Source organism: Brachyhypopomus gauderio, chromosome 1, assembly GCF_052324685.1.
Source record: "Brachyhypopomus gauderio isolate BG-103 chromosome 1, BGAUD_0.2, whole genome shotgun sequence".
Classification (NCBI taxonomy): Eukaryota; Metazoa; Chordata; class Actinopteri; order Gymnotiformes; family Hypopomidae; genus Brachyhypopomus; species Brachyhypopomus gauderio.
Window position 1 is genome coordinate 54,139,874 of NC_135211.1, and position 18,417 is coordinate 54,158,290.

Below are 18,417 nucleotides of genomic sequence, written 5' to 3' on the forward strand. Positions count from 1 at the left end.
GGCAGAAACTCCAGGAGTGGTGAGTTACATTTAACCAGGATTAATGGCTACACGTCTAACGTCATCGCCGCTATGAATTTGTAAGTGGTTATAGAATAGCAGAATATGTGAATAACTCAGATACCCGACAAACAGGAAAGCGATGTAGCTCATTAATAGCCCGCAATGGCAGGGACCTGGCAGCGGTGTGTACCCTATAGGTCACGTTTGAGGTCAAACCCGACGCCTAATTCAGAGACCTGCACGGGTAAAAGTGGTCATACATTACCTGTTACTAGTCCCGGGATTGAGTGTCAGGATGGCGACAATGTTTGCGGTCTTGGTGTGTTTAGTACCCTGCTTGCTTGCTGGATTTTCAGGTCGAGTCGATGCCAACCTTGTTTGTAACGAGAGTGCCTCTCGGTTGTCATTGTAGTTGTGTCTGTTATAGAGGAAGAAAGATTCGAGTCATTTCAGCGCGATTAATTACTTTGCTGGTTGATCGATTACCACTGTAGTCTCTTTAGTATCCGAAATGTGTTTTTCTGTCATTGTTTCAGCTGTGGTATCTGCACTGGAAGACGAGAAGACCGGGACTTACCGATGTCAGATCGTCCTCGTCTTTAAATATGAAGCAGTGATATTTGCCTAGCTGGAAAACACATCAAAATGATCAGAAATCTCCTCATAAATTCTTAAAAGGCTCTCACTTATCTAATGTACTACCATCAGTATAGCCAATTAATGGCTCAGCCTGCACTCACAAATTCATAATTAATTTATAAAGGCCAATATATTGTAGGCTGTAGGGAAGTCAATTAGACACCCTGCCCATTCCACTGCTGTACACAGGACTTGCTAAATATTCCTTTTGGAAAAATGGTCGATAACCGCTATGCCACGGCGCTGGTGATCGGCTCCGTTCTGAGTCTGCTGGCCAGTGTCTACCTCTCTGTAGCGGTGGGCACTCAGCACTGGTACCAGTACCGGAGTCTGCCCCCCAGCAACGATGCCAGCAACGCCTCCGACCTGAGGATGCTGAGGGAGGCTTTCGTAAACGAGGTGAACGAGGTGAATGAGAAGTCATACAGCGAAGCCCTTTTCCGTCTCAACGGCACCTTAGGCCTGTGGTGGCGCTGCATTCTGGTACCCGATAAACCCTTCTTGTCCCAAGAGCCTGGTAAGGGACCGTGGAGAAACAAAAAACCTAACTTGTAGCAAAATAAAAGCCTCTTTCTTACTCCATGCTTTTATCTTCACCCTGTCTCCCTAGAACTTAACATGTTGACAGAGTGCAAGGCCTTCACTTTGCCCCAGCAGTTTGAAACCAAGTACAAGCACCCTGGCAACGACAGTGGTGAACAGGATATACTCCGCACCTGTAAGTGCAGGCCTTACATTTGAGGATGTTTTTGTGTGTGTGAGTGAAAGTATTAGTTGTTTGAACCTCATCTTAGGTTCTCAAAACCCACCACAAACATGAGGCTGTCCAGCTTGAAGAAACGTCTTCTTTGCTGTCGCCCTCAGATCTGTGGAGGTGCCGGTTCCTGTTCCCGCTGGTGTCTCTGGGATTGGCGTTCCTGGGCGCGCTGATCGGGGTGTGTGCCTGTCTCTGCCGCAGTATCACCCCCACACTGTTTGTTGGACTGCTTCACCTGTTGGCAGGTAAGAGGTCCAAGATGCACCTGCACATAGTCCTGACAGCAAGTCAAAGGGGCTGGTCTCCTGGATTCTGATTAAGCCTAAACGTGTGGATTTGCAAACGTGAATTAATGCATTTTTTGGGGAACACTATATGTAAAAACACAGCGCACACACTATATCCAGGAAAATGGTCTAACGGGTTCACCCACTACTTAGTTTCCAAGTCCTGGAGCTTTGCAGCTGTTGTCTCCTGTCTCCAGCATTAGAGACACTGATGTTGATGATGATCCAGCGTAACACTGTATGTCTCACCTCCTCTCTGCAGGCCTCTGCTCTCTAGCCACGGTATGCTGCTTCCTGGCCGGAATAGACCTGCTTCACAGAGCGACTGAATGGCCCGTGTGGGTGGACCACTCCATGGGCTGGTCTCTCTACCTGGCTCTGGTCTCCGCCCCTCTCCAGATGATGGCCGCCGCCCTGTTCATTTGGGCCGCCAGGAGCCACAGGAAGACCTACACGCGCATGACCGCCTACCGAGTTGCCTAGGGGACGGCGGCACAGCGCTCTCACGGTCAGCTGGTAAACAGGTGGGACCGGTTGTACAAGAATCAGCCCTCCTTTTGTTTGCCGACACGTTTGCTTGACCAGTGACTGAAGAACTTTGCTTACATTAGAATCGAACTGCTTAAGGTGACGAACGCGACTGCCAGACTGGTGCGGCTCTTTGGTTCCCTATACGTGCGCATACGTTTTTGATCCCAAGTGCTTATCTAGTCAAACACGCTTGCAGGGTCCCACACCTCTGCTGCTTTGCTTCACTACGGCCCTGTTCACCACTCTGTTAAACCCTTACGTAGCCACACAAAGGCTCAGAGAACTTTGAGGTGTGTCACTTAACTGCTTTCGCTGGATGCTACAGTACCAAGAAACTGAAGTGTTCACAGACGCGTAGAACCAGTTTCCCGGACATGACGTTAAGCTTGTGTCAGTCTTGAGTTGAACTGAAAGTCAAAGTGTTCGCTTAATCTGGATCTGGGAAACTGGTCTAGAATAGGCCAAACTGACTTGCACTACTGACTGATAGCCACTCCTCTAGATTTGTTTGTACAAAGAGTAATATAATTCATTCCCCCCCCCCCCCCCCCCCCCCCCCACACACACACACACACACACACACACACACACACACACACACACACACACACACACACACACACACATATATGACTGTTGACTTGACACAACCAGTGTTTGTCTTTGCCTTTAAATTAAATTATGAATCTTGGGTGAAAACAGAGTGCTTTTGTGTTGGCATCTGATACCACCCAAATAACACAAAGCCAACGCTTCAGTAGAGGCTCTGTAACACTAAACACTTGTGAGATTATTGAAAGTTCACAGAACTTAAATAATTAAATGTGTACACGGGCCTGTTTTTGGAACATGTTTCGATCTGTGATGTTTAGAAAACGTGTTCTGTGAATCCTGGATCCTCCAGCAGAGCCTAGAAGGCGAGAAGCCATATTTCATATTTCATATGTGTGAACACATCTGAAAACACACCTGAACACACACCTGAACTGTAGCTGTAGACCTTTCTGATGTCCTGTGTTTTGTGTGTGCTGGTAAAACTGTAAGATGTAATCTGGTTCATTTTGTCTACATGAACTTAGTACACATCATAAGATTTGTACCCGTCACCTTCTGTGTAAATATGCATTGATGTTGCATGGATGCAAAAAAGAACTTCTACTTCTTGGCTTTACCTCATACAGCCATAATTCGGTAGTTTGATGTTTGCAGCAGCATTCAATCCTTTTAGGTTTTTAAAAATCTTTTTTTGTTCTTGCACTTTGGATTGTGAGGTTCACATTACTTTGTGGTTGTTGAAGATCTTAGATTTCTTCGGATTTGTGGTCAAATTGCTGTAAGGTCGGTATCGTTCTTGATGGTTCAAGTAACCACTTAAAAAATATTTAGCATGGCTGGTGTGTGTATATATATATATGTACATTGGTCTCTTTGGAGTTTTAGTTTTTTGCATGTCTTTGCTGTGTTTGGCTTATTTGAATTTGCTTGAATTTCTTAACTTTACGTTTTTGTTAGAAAATGGAAAATACATGCAGCGAAAACAAAACAGCAGTATGCTAAATTTAAAAGATACCTCACACTGTTTTATCCTAGTACAGCCCCATGTGACATTTTAATAGTGTCAGAATAGGCTGCTTTCCCTGTCTTTTATCTCTTGAGGTTTTTTCTATGTTTTTATATGCCATCATTTCAAGGCATCACAATAAACATCTTTTCAAGTAGAATCATTACTTTGTAGCACATTTATTGTTTTATTTATTTATTATTTGGTGATCTGAGTGCACTTGAGGAGTAGACTGTTTAAATTGTTTCTTTCTTTTAAAAAAAGTTGAAGCATTATATATTACATTGTTGCAAACACGGATTAATTCATTGACAATTTTCAAGGCACGTTCTTGTTGGGTTGTAATAGGTTTTACACAGTGTCCAGAATACCAACCCATGGTATTCCTGTATATTCACAACACTTTTTTTGGTTGAGATTTGTTAAGCACCATTGAGGATATAGAATTGGGTGAGCAACTCCAATCCCTGGACCAGTTCTTGGCATGGCTGTCGGAGGGTGGATGATCTTGTCTGCTTGTGCCTCACTTGCTCTGATATTTCCTCCGACCTTCCTCCTGATCTTCCTCTTTCCGATACCTTCCTCAATCGCTCTTCAAGCGGACGCTGGGGAGCACGAGCGTCTTCTTGCGGGCCAAATGGAAGGCGATCCCTTTCTCGTAGTAAGCGGCCTCGTTTATGAAGAAGGGATGGAGTTGCTCTTCTTCATCGTACCGCACTGTCTCACCGGAGAACGTGAGGAACAGAGGGTCGCCACGTTTGAGAACACAGAAGTCCTGGTCCTGGAAACGATATGGAACACATCTTTGTTTATTGTTCTCCAGGATTATCAATATATCTGTTTATTAATGTGGTAAGAAGCACTTGAGCAAAGACAAGAATGATTATTATTATTATATGAATCTTCCTGGTGTCCTCATTGAGTGGAAGTCCAAGTACATTATTCTCCCTCATTGTGCCATTATATTCAGCTATCAGTAGCATTGCAGGCTGAGGCAGTGGGCCATCAATCAAGAATATTAAGACCACACCCAGGCTGTTCTCAGTTAAGGCTGATGGGCCAATTTGGTATTGGTATTGGTATTTGTGCAGTGTTTTTATCATATTTCTGATGGGTTATTTCTATTTTTTATTTTTTTTTATGTGTTGAAAATGTGAGTAATGTTTAACATAATACTGTAGTTGGTATCATAAAAAACACTGACATTTTATATAACAGTTTTCCTGGGTCTATTGCAGTTACTCTGAGCTAGCTAAGTTACAGTATAGCTATGCTACAGTAATTTTCACTATTTATACCTGCAGTTGTGGGTGGATGACAGCTAAAGGTTTGCGAGCCTCTGGGTCTCTCGGGTAATCGACACTCTTCTCAAACATGAAAGCATCCACCTCTCCACCCTCGATTAATTTTCCTGAAAGAAAAAGATAGAAAACCACAATGACTTTGCAGATGCATGTTTGGCCTAATTTTGGACAGGATTACATTCATTCATTCACCTTCTATACCGCTTACTCAGAGATACAAACCAACCCTGGATAAGGTGCCAGTGGACCACAGAGAACACGTGCACACACCCGTTTATTCACACAGGAACAATTTATAGAGACGCCCATCAATTCTACACGCTACACCTTTGGAATGTGGATGGAAACCAGAGTATCTGGAAAAGACCCATAGAGGCACATAGGCAAACACCACACAGGCTGCATCCAGGCCAGGGGTCACACCTACAGTGTGTCCCATGTCACTAGAGCAGGGATCACACCTACGGTGTGTCCCATGTCAGTGGAGCTGTGAGGAAATAGTGCTTACCACGCATCCACTGGGCCACCCCTATAGTTTCCTTTGTCAAACTTAGTGTGTTGTAAATTAAGATTGACATTAATATTAAAAAATATTTTCAGTGGAGAATTTCCATGAATGTAGTCTTGGTCTATAAAACAGGAAAAATTCAGAATTTGACTTAAATCTGTGTCCTGAGAACTGTATGTTATAAAAATGAAGTTGTTTTACTACATTAAAGAGTGGCCTGGTTAATACTTTGTATTAAGTCAAAACCAGGAAGGGTTCCCGTATCAGAAGTACCTGAGTTGAAGGTTTTAATCCAGTCCAGAACCACATCGACCCCTTCTTTCATAATGTCAAAGATGTCCGCCCTGACAACACCGTGAGGTTGTGGCCCCACCTCTAAGGCTGAGGGAACAAAAGCGTGTGAGTGAGATAAGGCAAACTGTGTCAAAAATGCACATGTAACTATTAAGCACACACACACACACACTTACAAATGCCATGCCTGGCCACAGACTCCAAAGAATAAGCATCGGAGATTGGAATGTTAAGCAAGATGAGTCTCACAGGCACATTGGTTATCTTTTCCTATCACCCACAAAACAAAGAAGTCATGAATAAGCAAATCTATGAATGAGCAAAAAAATAATAATATAAAAAAATATCAACATCTAGAACAAAAAGCTGAGGAGGTGGGAATGGATATTTCATGCTGAATACATGTTTCGTGATACGTATTACACTATCACACTACACTAGCGTGGATCGTTTGCTCATGCCTGCAGGTGCTTGTAAACGTGCAGGGCAACCCAGTCGGTGTACGAGTATGAAATCACTGTGAGGCCCATGTTAGCTGTGGTGTTATGGAGGTCACAGATCAAGTCTGCGGCGTCTTTTGTGCCTTTGGGCCCCAACAGGGCGTTCAGTTCCTGTGCTCTTCGAACTTCATAAGGAGTGGTGTCTGTGACAGGAGAACTAAGGGAGAAAAAGAGATGAATTTAGGTAAATTCATCAATGTACATTTGCTGGATCATGTACAAACACCCAGATATGGTGCTGGGTTGTGTAATACCTCTCCTGACCTGAGGATGGCACTGGTGAAGCAGCGGTTCAGGTCTTTGTCCACGTATCTCTTGCATTCTTTGACGGCCCGAGGATTGGACAGCACCGTGGTCACAGGGACGGGCCAAATGCAGTCACCCTTCTCCCTCCTCTGCCTCTCCAGCTCGGGCACCAGGTACACCCCCGTGAGTTCGTTGCCATGGGTACCCCCGCAGACAGCCGCGCGCCGTATCGCGGGTAACGTGATCAGCGCCATCTAACAGCAAACGGCGGTATTGATAATGAGCTCCAGCAATCAGGACCGGAGCCTATGGCTTCTGTTTATATTTATGAATGAATGAATGAATGAATGAATGAATGAATGAATGAATGAATGAAATGTAGTTTACCATGTAGTTGACCAACATACAAACTCTTCTAAGTGCAAGATTGAGAACATTTGCTTTTCTTCCTTTTACCACTGTATTACCAGTACCACCAGTACCAGTACCATAGCCTCTTAAACTAAAGGTCCCACTGGAGATTCTACATTCACATCTCCAAGTTACTTATTTACATCATAGTCTTACATCTTATTTACATCATAGTTACAGTACAGCTCTAACACTAATCAATTATTGACAGTAATAGTTGATTTGCATAACTAAGATATTTTACCTGGAGATGAAGTAGTTAAGGACAGACAAGTCGATCATTTATTGGCTGCTATTAGAAGGCTATAGTATAGTCACGCAATGATTAATATTTAATCACAATAAAGGCAAGTTAGGGTTCACGCTGTAGTCACCAGGAGGTTTATGGTGACCCAGTGTATGGTCGTTGTCATGTTATAGCCTATACAAAAAGAAAAGAAATAAATAAAAATATCATTTTATTATTAAGCACATTTATGGACTCGGGGGGCCCATACAGTTCTACTGGGGCCCCTACATTTCTATTGGGGCCCCTTCCCACAGGGTGTACACTGACTGTAATGGGTCCTTTAACAATATCTCTCAGTAGTCAGCTGCATCATACACTATTTCATTCTCCCTGACAATAATTTATGCATCCCCATTCATAATCTCATTCATAGAAGATGATGTGGTTATGAATCATCTTCCATGAATCATCAATATTATTCAGAATCTCATCTGTGGTAGACAAACAGATAAACATGATACATTTGTTATTTATAACTCTAAAATCCTAAAAAATCTAAAATAATCAAAAAAAATCCTAAAATCTATTAAAATATATAAAAATACGGATTTTATGAAAGTATGCACATTGCATAGTAGTGGTTGTCAGGAAGAGTATTACTTCACCAATGCTGTGCCAAAGTTGTGGAGCAGTCGTCTGTATTGAACTGACTTGCTAAACTGGATCCTTACTTGATGAAACAGGAAACACTTAACGGTTTGCCAGCTCTGTCCAGTTGAAAATGCCAGAAACAGGAACCTGAACTTTAAGACCGTCACGGATGATTTTGCTGAGTGCAAGGAAAGCAGGCTGGGCTAGTGCATGCCTTAAAAGTACTGATTTAAAGTACTGACAAAGAACTGATTTAAAGTACTGATTTAGAGTACTGATTCAGTTAGGGCATAAAATTGCACATAAATAATTACATAACGTCCCTTTTTGTTCATTATTTAAGCTGTATTGCTGGGCCCACTGGTTTCTGTTCACATTGAGGCCCGGAATACCCTAGTTATGCCTTTGATTAACTGCTCAACCCTGAGAAGTTATACAAAAAATCAAAATCCTATAAATAATAAATGCACAATTGCGTATTTACGTTTCACAACAGTATAAAAACATCCAAATGACTCAAAAGTGTTCAACTGTTCATAAGCAGTCTGCAGAAACAACTAATGTCAGTGAATGGCAAAAAGTAGATGCAAAGTGGAGAGATGTAAGTTCTCCTACCATTTAATGTTAGTGAGAGATGGTCTTTCTAGTTGTCGTCCTTGTCTTTGAAGCCCCAGAGTTACAGGTATTCACAAACCTTTGAACTCCAAGGGCCTTGAGGGCAAAGTGCGTGCTTGTCGAACACAGCAGTTTAGTGAATGCTGGAGTGTTACAGCCTGATAAACCAGATGGGTGTAAACACGCAGTGCGTCACTCTTTACGTCTCCTACACATGCGCACACACACTGCACATTCACGCTGCAGCACCCTCTGCTACTCTGATGATATAGCCGTACTCTCACACACCCACACACACACACACCAACCACGAGGTAAAGCGACACATAGGAAAGGAACTGGTTCCATGTCTTACCTCCTCCCTCTTCCTCATCTGCAGGACTCTTCCTCATTCAACCGCCAGCCTGGTTCTAATTTCAAGCAGCTGCAGCGACCTCCCCTACGTAACAGAAACCCTCTCGGGGCAGCAGGCACTATTTGCTATTTGCGGCTGCTGGCTCAACAATACTGTTCTCAGGTCAGTGTTTAGGACATGAGAAGAAGAAAAACAAGAGGAGTGCAACAGGCAAAATTGTGATGAGTCATCTGTTTGAGGGGAGAGATAACAGGGGAGGAGAAAGAGGAAGCGAGCAAACAGGCGGGGCAAGAAAGGGGGCGGGGTCTCTGCTTTAGTGACCCAGCAGTTACGTCGTGGAGTGTTTGCATTTTCAGCTGCATTGTTGAAAACCTGCAGGGACATGAACCTCGTAGCAGCAGAACAGAACATGCATGCATGCGCCAATCTTGCTGATGTCTGTATCTAAGAAGAAAATTATTCTCCTTTTTATTCCCTGCACAGTTTTATCAGGAGAATGCCACATTATTTTGAAACATGTTCATGGAGTAAATGTCACCAAATGAGTATTTTACGTGGAATTACATTGTGGAAGTAATACACTCACTATCTTGTTACACATTAACAGGAAGTGGGTAATGGCTGTCAGCGCATTAGCTGCTGCACATGGGTTTGCAAAATAACCTGCTATGAAACTGCTGGGAAAAGTGAGAATTAAAACCTGTTATTGACCGAGGTGATTGGGATCTGAGGTGATTAGTTCTTCAGATCAAGCTTCTTTCTTTGATTAAGGATCTTCTCTCATCATATTGGGAGTCACAGTTGCTCACAGCCCAAATAAGACTTCAATTGAGCTGAGGTGCAGACACACACACACACACACACACACACGTACAAATCTATACACATAGATGAATAATCACATGCACACAAACACACACACATGTACAAAGCATATACCAACATTGCCCTCTGTTGGTTGTTCCTTTTTACTAAACATATGGCAGATTTTGGTATTCATAATTCTACAAAATCGTAACTTATGAAATATGCTAAGCACAGCACGATCAAACCATTTTATGGGTTAAAAAGACATGCAAGTATTGTAAATGAGAGGTTTAGTACAGATGTATCAAAATGGTCCATCTAGAGTGCCAAGTAGGGCTAATGCTTAATACTCTCTTAATACTTCCTTAATACTCCCTTAATACTCCCTTAACACCATACACCAAAAAAAAAACCCTTGGCTTTGTTTACCCATCCGTTGCCTTTGGTTTTAGTGTTGTCGTTTGTATGTGGTGGTTTGCTTCTGAACTTTTTTAGTCCCGTTTTTTTTTTTCTCTGCATGCCACAGGTGTACGTCTTTGAAGGAAGCTACATTATCCTCTGAATTTCCCTGAAAAGGAAACACATTAGTGTTAACACCAATTATCCTGTCACATACTGTAACAGCCATTAGCTGGCATTCCCTTGACTAGAACAGTCACACAAGGAATCTACGGTCAGTTCAAACACTCATCTCCACCTGTCAAAGGCAGAAAGGAGGTGCCCACCTCTTCAGGAAAGCAGAAAATGGCGGCTGCCTATCTTCTCTGTAAGCCTCCTCTTCTTTCTCTCTGGGTAACAACCTCTCCACTCCAACTGATGACGGTAGTCAGTCGTGCAGAGCAAAAGTAGCAATTTAGCTCACAGATGGAGGGTGGGCTAGGACACACACTTCTGGGAAAGAAAATTTTGCCCACGAAAGGGGAAATGGGACCGTGATGAGGGAAGAAGCTGAAACTGCTCCTTGAGAAGCCATGGGCGCATCCAGCTGGGAGATAACGACTGGAATTCAGAGCAAAGAATCTGTGCTTTCAAAATGTGTTCAATAAATAGGTGAGGTAGCACAGGAAACTGCACGCAATGGACCTGCTGCGAAATAAACAAACAGGCAAAGCATAGGAATGCTAAAGCAAAAGTGGTAAAGTGGTGTTGGCTTGTTTTGGCTCCACTATAATCTTCTAATTCATGTTTATTTCCTGGACTTCACAGAAAATCACAGTTTCGGCTTCCAGGTTTTTAGAGCTTTTCAAGAATCAGGTTGAACTCCTTCAGCTATGTGGTTACACAGATACGGATCTTTTTTTTTTAAAGACACATCCATATCAAGAATCCAAGAAGAAGCTGCGGGTGTATGATGCAACATTTCTCTCTGCAAACACAAACCCGTCTACACGCACACGTGCGCACACACACACACACACACACACACACACACACACACACACACACACACACACACACACACACACACACACACACACACACACACCATGGATGCAGTGAGAGGAAATGGCTGGGAGATCAGACTCATAAAGGGCAGCGGTGCTAGTGTTTAATCCTGTTTAATTGCAGTGATGCCCCCAGGCAGATTTAAGGGGAGATATGAGACACTCGCAGCGCTCAGACACCTGCGGAAGCATCAAGAGTATTAGAGAGCGTCCGAGGATGAAAGACACTTAGCCAGCTGAACCCAGACCGCTTAACGAGGACTTACACTGTGGTTACTCTGCATTATACATACATATACATACCCATGTGTACATATATATTGTATATATGTAGCCTTATTTATAAGGCTACATATATACAGGCTCCCCTGGGTGGTATTTTTCATTGAGATCCTCTGGGAAACATGGGAGTTTGAGGGTTATAGTATCTTAGATGTTCTCAGGACTGCTCTCTCCTGGACATTGTTCCTGGGATCTGCTGGATCCGTTCTCCTAGTGCACGCATCACCACAGAAATCACTGTTGCCTTCATCTTCCACATCTGGTCCTGGTGTTGCCATCACTTGGTTCGATTGTAAAGCTGCTTTGTGATGTGTTGTGAAAAGCGCTATACAAATAAATTTGATTTGATTTGACTTGAGATTGCTACATCTATCACTACAGCCCTCTTCTGTTATTTGACAGAATATTTATCACTACAACATCCAGTTGGTCATCCATTGCCATTTTACCAGTCCATGTATCTAGAAGAACAGGATCTTAGCTCATTCATCTAGTCATTCTTCACCACCTTCATGGGTGTATCCCACTTGGACCTTAATGTCCAGCCTGTGCAGATGTTTCCGTATATTATGTTTTCCACTTGGTTAAGGTGTTCAATCTACGCTCTCTACAAGAACACAATAGAGGACTGCTGCATTCCTGCAGAGGAAGAATGCTTTAAAAATATGAACACATTTTTAATTAACAAAATGTAAAGTGAATGAGCAAAAGTGGATTCTAAATAAAGTCAATATTTGGTGTGACTCCCTTTGCCTTCAAATCAGCATTAAGAGCATTTGTTTATGTTAATAACTATTAAAACTTCTGTTAATGAAAGAACTCTCACTTTCTACATTCATAATGCAGTATTTTTACACACAACAGGAAGATTTAGTAAGGGTTTAATGGTCTAATACTGACGAGACCCTTGCAAAGACCCTTCTGTATTGTTCCAGAATTTAAATTAAATTGAAATTAATACAAATATTGCCCGTTACCACACGTTTACGAGAGAGAGAGAAAGAGAGAGAGAGAGTTTTCCCCCAGTACGTTTTTCTTTGGTGCTCTGATTCTGATTGTCAGCTCACTCTCCCCTTTTCTGTGGATGCATCTGACGGAGCGCAACAAATACCTATCCGAGAACCAAGCACCCTCAAGTACACGGGAATGTCTCCTTATCCTTAATAGTTTTTAACGAGCTTATTCTGCTCAGGAGAGACTACAAGTGTCCGTCTCTGCCTACGGTGCTGGTTAACTTAACTTTGGAGAGAAATCTCCCATTTGGAGAGATGGAAAGACGCACTTGCGAAACGGATATGTAAAAAAACAACAAAAAATTGAACCTCTTTTTTTCGGTAGACAGATCATTCTGTTCGCGGTATTCAAAGCAAAGTAGCAGAAATAAGGATAGGGGAGAAGATCAGCATGGCTGAATCACAGATCAGCTCAAACATCACGCGCAACGTAACGAATCGGTTCGTGCAGCCGCCGTGGCGCGTCGCGGTGTGGTCCGTAGCCTACAGCTCCGTACTAGCAGTGGCTCTGTTCGGAAACCTCGTCGTCATTTGGATCATTTTGGCCCATAAGCGGATGCGAACGGTAACGAACTACTTCTTGCTCAACTTGGCTTTTTCCGACGCGTCCATGGCCGCCTTCAATACGCTGATCAACTTCATCTATGCCACGCATGGCGAATGGTACTTTGGAGAAGCATACTGCAGGTTTCACAACTTTTTCCCCGTCACAGCCGTGTTCGCCAGCATTTATTCAATGACCGCGATTGCAGTTGACAGGTAAGGTATGTGTGGGGCTTTAAAGATGGCTTTTAGTCCAGCGTCGGATTAAGTGCTTTAATAAAGCGCTTTTAACCTTCGTCTTGCTTTCTTACATTTGTGTGTGCGGTGTGAAGGACCAGCAGCCTCTTCTGAATACTTTAACATCTTAGCTCGGTATTCTGAGTCATGTCTGGCATCCCGACAAGTGTCACCGTATGACAGCGTAATTGGGCATCACCTGAAATAACAACAGTAACCTGCAGACAGCTCAGCTGTTCGGCTGTCGAGAAGTTTTCATTTGTTCGCTTATTCAACAGCAATTCTCTCTCTCAATTTGCCTCCCGCAATAACAATTATTGTGATGATGATTATGATGATGATGATGATGTTAATAATGTGATAATAATGTTTGTTTTTAATTAACTTTGACGGTAAACAACTGCTTGATACCCCATAGTCTAGGGTTAGGGTTAGGGTAGGCCTATATCTCAGATCCTTATATCTCTCACATCTTCTCACACAACCCCCAACCCCCCCCACACCCCCCGCCACACACACACACACACACACACACACACACACACACACACACACACACACACACACACACACACAATCACACACACTTGTGGGATGAATAAAGTGTGTCATTGTCATTATTATAACTTTTCTCTCGTGATAGCAGTGTGAAATGCCGTACCACAAATACCTAAACTCCCGCTGTCTCCGGGTCAGATACATGGCGATCATCCATCCCCTGAAACCAAGGCTGTCTGCCACACCCACGAAGGTGGTGATCGCGTGTATCTGGGTTTTGGCGGTGGTCCTCGCCTTCCCCCTCTGCTTCTACTCCACCACGCGGAACCTGCCCCGGAGGACCGTCTGCTACGTCGCCTGGCCTCACCCTGCTAAAGACTCATTTATGTGAGACACTGACTACACGTCTTTCCCTATTTACATGTAAAAACACATTTAAATGGGAAGCAGCTTTCATTTACAGTGGCTAAGATGGCAGGAAGAACATTCCATTAGGCTATGTGTTGTCTTTTAGTAATATTTGGAGAATCACATCTTACTATTTATATGCTACATAGAATTAGAATAAAAATATATAGTAGAATGTAAAATAAAACTCTAACGTGTCTGGGATATAGAGCACCTGTATAGAGCACCTATTACCTTTCCTGTCCTCCAAATATTCAAGATCCCTTATTCTGACCGTCTTTTTAACCTTCCCATGCTATTTATAGAGTTTCTTTCACATATTTCGCAGTGCTCGTTTCTGGATTTTCTGTCATGTTCTTCCCCAAGTCGGTTTCTCCTTTGCAACGTCGAGTGTGTTCGTGACTGCACAGGTATCACATTATTGTGACGGTTCTAGTCTACATGCTGCCCCTAGTGGTCATGGGCATCACCTACACCATAGTGGGTGTGACACTATGGGGAGGGGAGATCCCTGGAGACTCATCAGACAACTATCAAGGGCAGCTACGCGCCAAGAGAAAGGTATGCTATTTGCCCTCAGTTGCTCCTAGGGTGCATACATGTGCTTAGGGGGTGACGCTAGGCATTTTGGGATATAAAAGTTATTCTTCCCAAAACCGTATTGGCTAAATGTTTCAGTGCTTGTTAGATGATGTCTTATTCCTTCCTACTCTACCTGTCTTATTCACTGGAATGGTTAGAATGGGATTAGTTCTGATCATAAAACAGGGACAGAATCTGTGAATGAATGAAGTGTGAATATCTATTTATAAACCTTGTGAAGACACTGTTGTTTTGTACCCAAAGCCCTGATACCATGGGAATCTCAGTTATTACTGTCTGGATCTCCCTCAGATTAAGGTCATAACTCTGAGTGTATCTAACATGCCAGTTGTGAAGTGAAATGCATGCATTTACACACATATACTCTCTCTCTTACGTGCACACACACACACACACACACACACACACACACACACACACACACACACACACACACACACACACACACACACACACACACACACACACACACACACACACACACAGAACATTTCCACATCAACATTTATTCAAGAACACAAGAGTTAATTTTTTCTGCCCTGTCATTGCCTTTCCTAACCCTGTGGTATAATTTTTGGAGTCAGATTATGATGGGATTGTGTTGGATTAAAGAGTTTGATAACTCATCTTTTTATAATCCATGCACACACACACACACACACACACACACACACACACACACACACACACAGACACACATCCTAGTGATGTTCAAAAGCTGGTTGTTGTTAAAGTTTTTGAATTCTATCATGAGCCCACAGCTAGAAATGAACATCTGGTGCACTTATAACGTTTTATAAAAATGTGAACAGGACACATATTGAAATCTGTTCTTCATTGTCTGGCCAAACTACCTTGTTTCTTCATACAAACCTGATTTAGCTGCATGGTCAATTTCACATATGCATATCAGTGGTGTTAGAAAGGACAAGACCACATTGTGGATTTACAATCTTTTATATGTGACATAAATCTTGGCATGAATTGAAAATGGACATATGTATAAAAAACTTTTTATCTTCCAAACATCATAATACACATTTCTGATCATTTTCATGGTGTATAAGGAAAACACCTAAAGATGAGTATTTTTCCATAAATAAAGCCTCCATCTAACTTTAATAAAAATGCCAAATGTTATTCCGAAGCTAATCCTTCCAAATACCCCATCATCACATAGTTTTGCTCGATTTAGTCTCTGACACACCAGAGCAAATAAGCAGCATTGATCATCTGGGTCAGGTGTGTTTCTATAGATATAGAAACAATCTTAGTCATAGCACACACCTCCGTGCCAATATAATTCCTTCCTGTTTTGTCTATATCCTGCTGCCAGGGCATGTCTGCCTCCTGATTCCCACTGATCTAGAACCCATCCAGCCTATTTTCCCACCTCACTGATGATCATCAGAACTGGTCTTGGATCAGTGTGAGACGGCACAGCTTCCGTCTCTTCCTATGCTCTTTCCCACCTGCTGTCACGGCTGCGTCATCGCTAACCTTTCCAGGGCTTTGTGTAGCTGTCAATCTGAAGCCTAAATCGTGGCTCGTTCGACCCAGAGCTCTCGCTCGGTGGTGCTGGGATGTCTTGGTGGCTCGAGCCAGCTTAACTTAACTAAATGGCACGACATGAATGAACACTGGCCCTCAGACAACAGCACACCGGGCCCTGTCTGTCTCTGTTACCCACTGCCTTTTATTATGAAGGAGATAACAAGGCCATTTGTGGAGACGCGGAGATGGCCTTTTAGAGGCTGTTGAGGAAACAGCATTACATTGGGGTGAATAAATTTGCACCTCCATAAAAAACATCTTTTGAAAAATGAGAGACTAATAAATGCCATTGATATAATTCTTAGAGGACAGAAAGATGATTTCAAGATATGGCTACGAATTAAAAATGAAAGAGCAGTCTGGAAACTGTACTCAGCAACAAACAGTGTTTGTAGCTGTTTTGAAGTTAGAAAAGTAAAACTACCTGTATTTTGAAGTGGTAAAGCCTTATTAAAAAATATATGGTTTCAAAACACATACCTGTGAAATATTTCCCATGTACCATAAATCTGCCGTTTAATGAATGTAAACATGGTTCTGGTATCAGCTCGTTGGGTAGGACTCCTATGTTCACTTTCTAGTGCCACTTCAAAAGATTTTGATCACCACGTCAGCTTTCATCATTGCTAGCAAAATTATTCAATCAGCGCAATTCAGCCATTTCAATTTCTGCTTTTGCCTTTGTTTTCATCTGTGCTTGGTGATTGCACTTAGGACAGAATCAGAGGAGGATGTCTGATGACCAATCAGAAAACGTCTCTGCTTGGTGCCAATCTAGTTGTGTTCTTCCTTCTGTAAAATGCTTTTATTTCACTTAGGAACAGCAGCAGGTCATTATGGGTCGAGACAATTATACTGAAAAAATGGTTTGACTGGTTTGGTACTTCTAAACAGGAAAATGAAAAAAAAAATGTTCAGATCAGAGAAAAATGGCACTTTTACTTAAACACAATATACAGTGCTGGTCTATGACCACACTGAGCTCAGATCACATAGTGTAAAGTCTTAACCTGCCAAGGAAAGTCAATCTTCAGATTTCTATCTTTGAGTTGAGTATGTGCTCAAGCTATTGCAGCCTGTATAGAACAATTTTCTCTCTTTAGGTGGTGAAGATGATGATCGTGGTGGTGGTGACCTTTGCCCTCTGCTGGCTGCCCTATCACGTGTACTTCATCGTGACTGGCATGAACAAGCAGTTGAACAAGCTGAAGTCCATCCAGCAGGTCTATCTATCAGTCCTGTGGCTGGCCATGAGCTCCACCATGTACAACCCCATCATCTACTGCTGCCTCAACAGCAGGTAAGGGGCGGCCAGATTCTCACACCTTCCTCACACCTTCCTCACACTCCTCACACCCGAGCAGCCCAGGCTAACCGCTCTGGCGCGTGCAGGTTCCGGACAGGCTTCAAGAGGGCCTTCCGCTGGTGCCCGTTCATCCACGTGTCGAGCTACGACGAGCTGGAGCTGCACGCCACCCGCCTCCACCCGCGCAACCAGAGCAGCATGTGCACGCTGTCCCGGGTCGACACCAGCGTCCACAGCAACGATCCCAACCAGGGGACCCGCAAGAGCGCCAAGCGCCAAGCGCCAAGCCCAGAACGAGGTTAGCAGGGCCAAGGATGGTGTGCTGGGGGCCAGAAACGGGCTCCGCAGGGAGACGACCTTTGACTCTGAGCAGCTTAGCTGAGGGCGGGATGTGGATCAATGGGCTCATTTTTGCCGTTATTGAGTAGCTGAGGTTCCCTAAGAAGGCCAATAGTCTCTTAGTCTGGTCTTAGGCGCTCAGTTAGACTAGTCCTCATCCTGAAGTACCCTTCAGTGTTTTCCTCTTCAGACACACCTTCCTAGTACCTCCCCAATAATCTCACCACCACTGACGCTGCATGCTCTGTTTTGTGCTTAATGCTGTTGAATGTATTAACAACTAAGTTGTTTTTTTAAAGAAATTTGTATTACATTACATATTTCATTTTTCTGTCTGACAAATGAGATATTCTTTTTGACAGAATACATTTTAAGGCATTTTTCATATATTGCATATATATTATACATTACATACATTCTGTGTTTTTGTGTATACAGATACTATGATCAGTATAGTGTTTTATGCTTATATATACACCAGTCTTTTGTTA

At 43.0% G+C, this 18,417-nt stretch overlaps 3 protein-coding genes across 5 annotated transcripts; 2 read left to right on the plus strand and 1 right to left on the minus strand.

The window, feature by feature from the left end:
* The first annotated feature begins 858 nt into the window (after positions 1-858).
* On the plus strand, positions 859-3,944 carry cldnd1b (claudin domain containing 1b). Its single transcript, XM_077020129.1, has 4 exons — positions 859-1,159; positions 1,253-1,360; positions 1,507-1,644; positions 1,949-3,944. Exons 1-4 carry the CDS (start codon positions 859-861, stop codon positions 2,167-2,169), a joined length of 768 nt encoding a protein of 255 aa, XP_076876244.1. The 3' UTR covers positions 2,170-3,944.
* On the minus strand, positions 3,942-9,154 carry LOC143525763 (N-acyl-aromatic-L-amino acid amidohydrolase (carboxylate-forming) A-like). 3 transcript variants are annotated; one of them, XR_013133732.1, is made up of 8 exons: positions 8,892-9,154; positions 6,649-6,884; positions 6,346-6,541; positions 6,061-6,154; positions 5,864-5,971; positions 5,591-5,711; positions 5,077-5,189; positions 4,479-4,559 (listed from the first exon to the last, which is right to left on the minus strand). XR_013133732.1 is itself a non-coding variant. In XM_077020065.1 (7 exons), the coding sequence occupies exons 1-7, from the start codon at positions 8,907-8,909 to the stop codon at positions 4,362-4,364; spliced, it is 963 nt and encodes a 320-aa protein (XP_076876180.1). In that variant the 5' UTR covers positions 8,910-9,137; the 3' UTR covers positions 3,942-4,361. The 3 variants fall into 3 exon arrangements, 2 of the variants coding, with proteins under 2 accessions (XP_076876180.1, XP_076876193.1); XM_077020065.1 differs by lacking the exon at positions 5,591-5,711 and having other exon boundaries at positions 3,942-4,559; positions 8,892-9,137; XM_077020078.1 differs by lacking the exons at positions 4,479-4,559; positions 5,077-5,189 and adding an exon at positions 5,196-5,438.
* A 3,339-nt stretch (positions 9,155-12,493) lies between these two features.
* On the plus strand, positions 12,494-18,396 carry tacr3l (tachykinin receptor 3-like). The gene is made up of 5 exons (XM_077020018.1): positions 12,494-13,197; positions 13,915-14,103; positions 14,535-14,685; positions 17,385-17,581; positions 17,674-18,396. Exons 1-5 carry the CDS (start codon positions 12,830-12,832, stop codon positions 17,888-17,890), a joined length of 1,122 nt encoding a protein of 373 aa, XP_076876133.1. The 5' UTR covers positions 12,494-12,829; the 3' UTR covers positions 17,891-18,396.
* Positions 18,397-18,417: the final 21 nt, after the last annotated feature.

Excerpts from the sequence above, each read along its gene's own strand:
- cldnd1b (XM_077020129.1), top strand. The coding sequence starts at position 859 with ATGGTCGATAACCGCTATGCCACGGCGCTGGTGATCGGCTCCGTTCTG. Across the intron at positions 1,361-1,506 it reads ACAGGATATACTCCGCACCT|ATCTGTGGAGGTGCCGGTTC; the intron begins GTAAGTGCAGGC and ends TGTCGCCCTCAG. Across the intron at positions 1,645-1,948 it reads ACTGCTTCACCTGTTGGCAG|GCCTCTGCTCTCTAGCCACG; the intron begins GTAAGAGGTCCA and ends TCCTCTCTGCAG.
- LOC143525763 (XM_077020065.1), bottom strand. Across the intron at positions 5,972-6,060 it reads TGTGGCCAGGCATGGCATTT|CCTTAGAGGTGGGGCCACAA; the intron begins GTAAGTGTGTGT and ends TTGTTCCCTCAG. Across the intron at positions 5,190-5,863 it reads GATTAAAACCTTCAACTCAG|GAAAATTAATCGAGGGTGGA; the intron begins GTACTTCTGATA and ends TTTTTCTTTCAG.
- tacr3l (XM_077020018.1), top strand. The coding sequence starts at position 12,830 with ATGGCTGAATCACAGATCAGCTCAAACATCACGCGCAACGTAACGAAT. Across the intron at positions 14,104-14,534 it reads CCTGCTAAAGACTCATTTAT|GTATCACATTATTGTGACGG; the intron begins GTGAGACACTGA and ends GTGACTGCACAG. Across the intron at positions 14,686-17,384 it reads AGCTACGCGCCAAGAGAAAG|GTGGTGAAGATGATGATCGT; the intron begins GTATGCTATTTG and ends TTCTCTCTTTAG.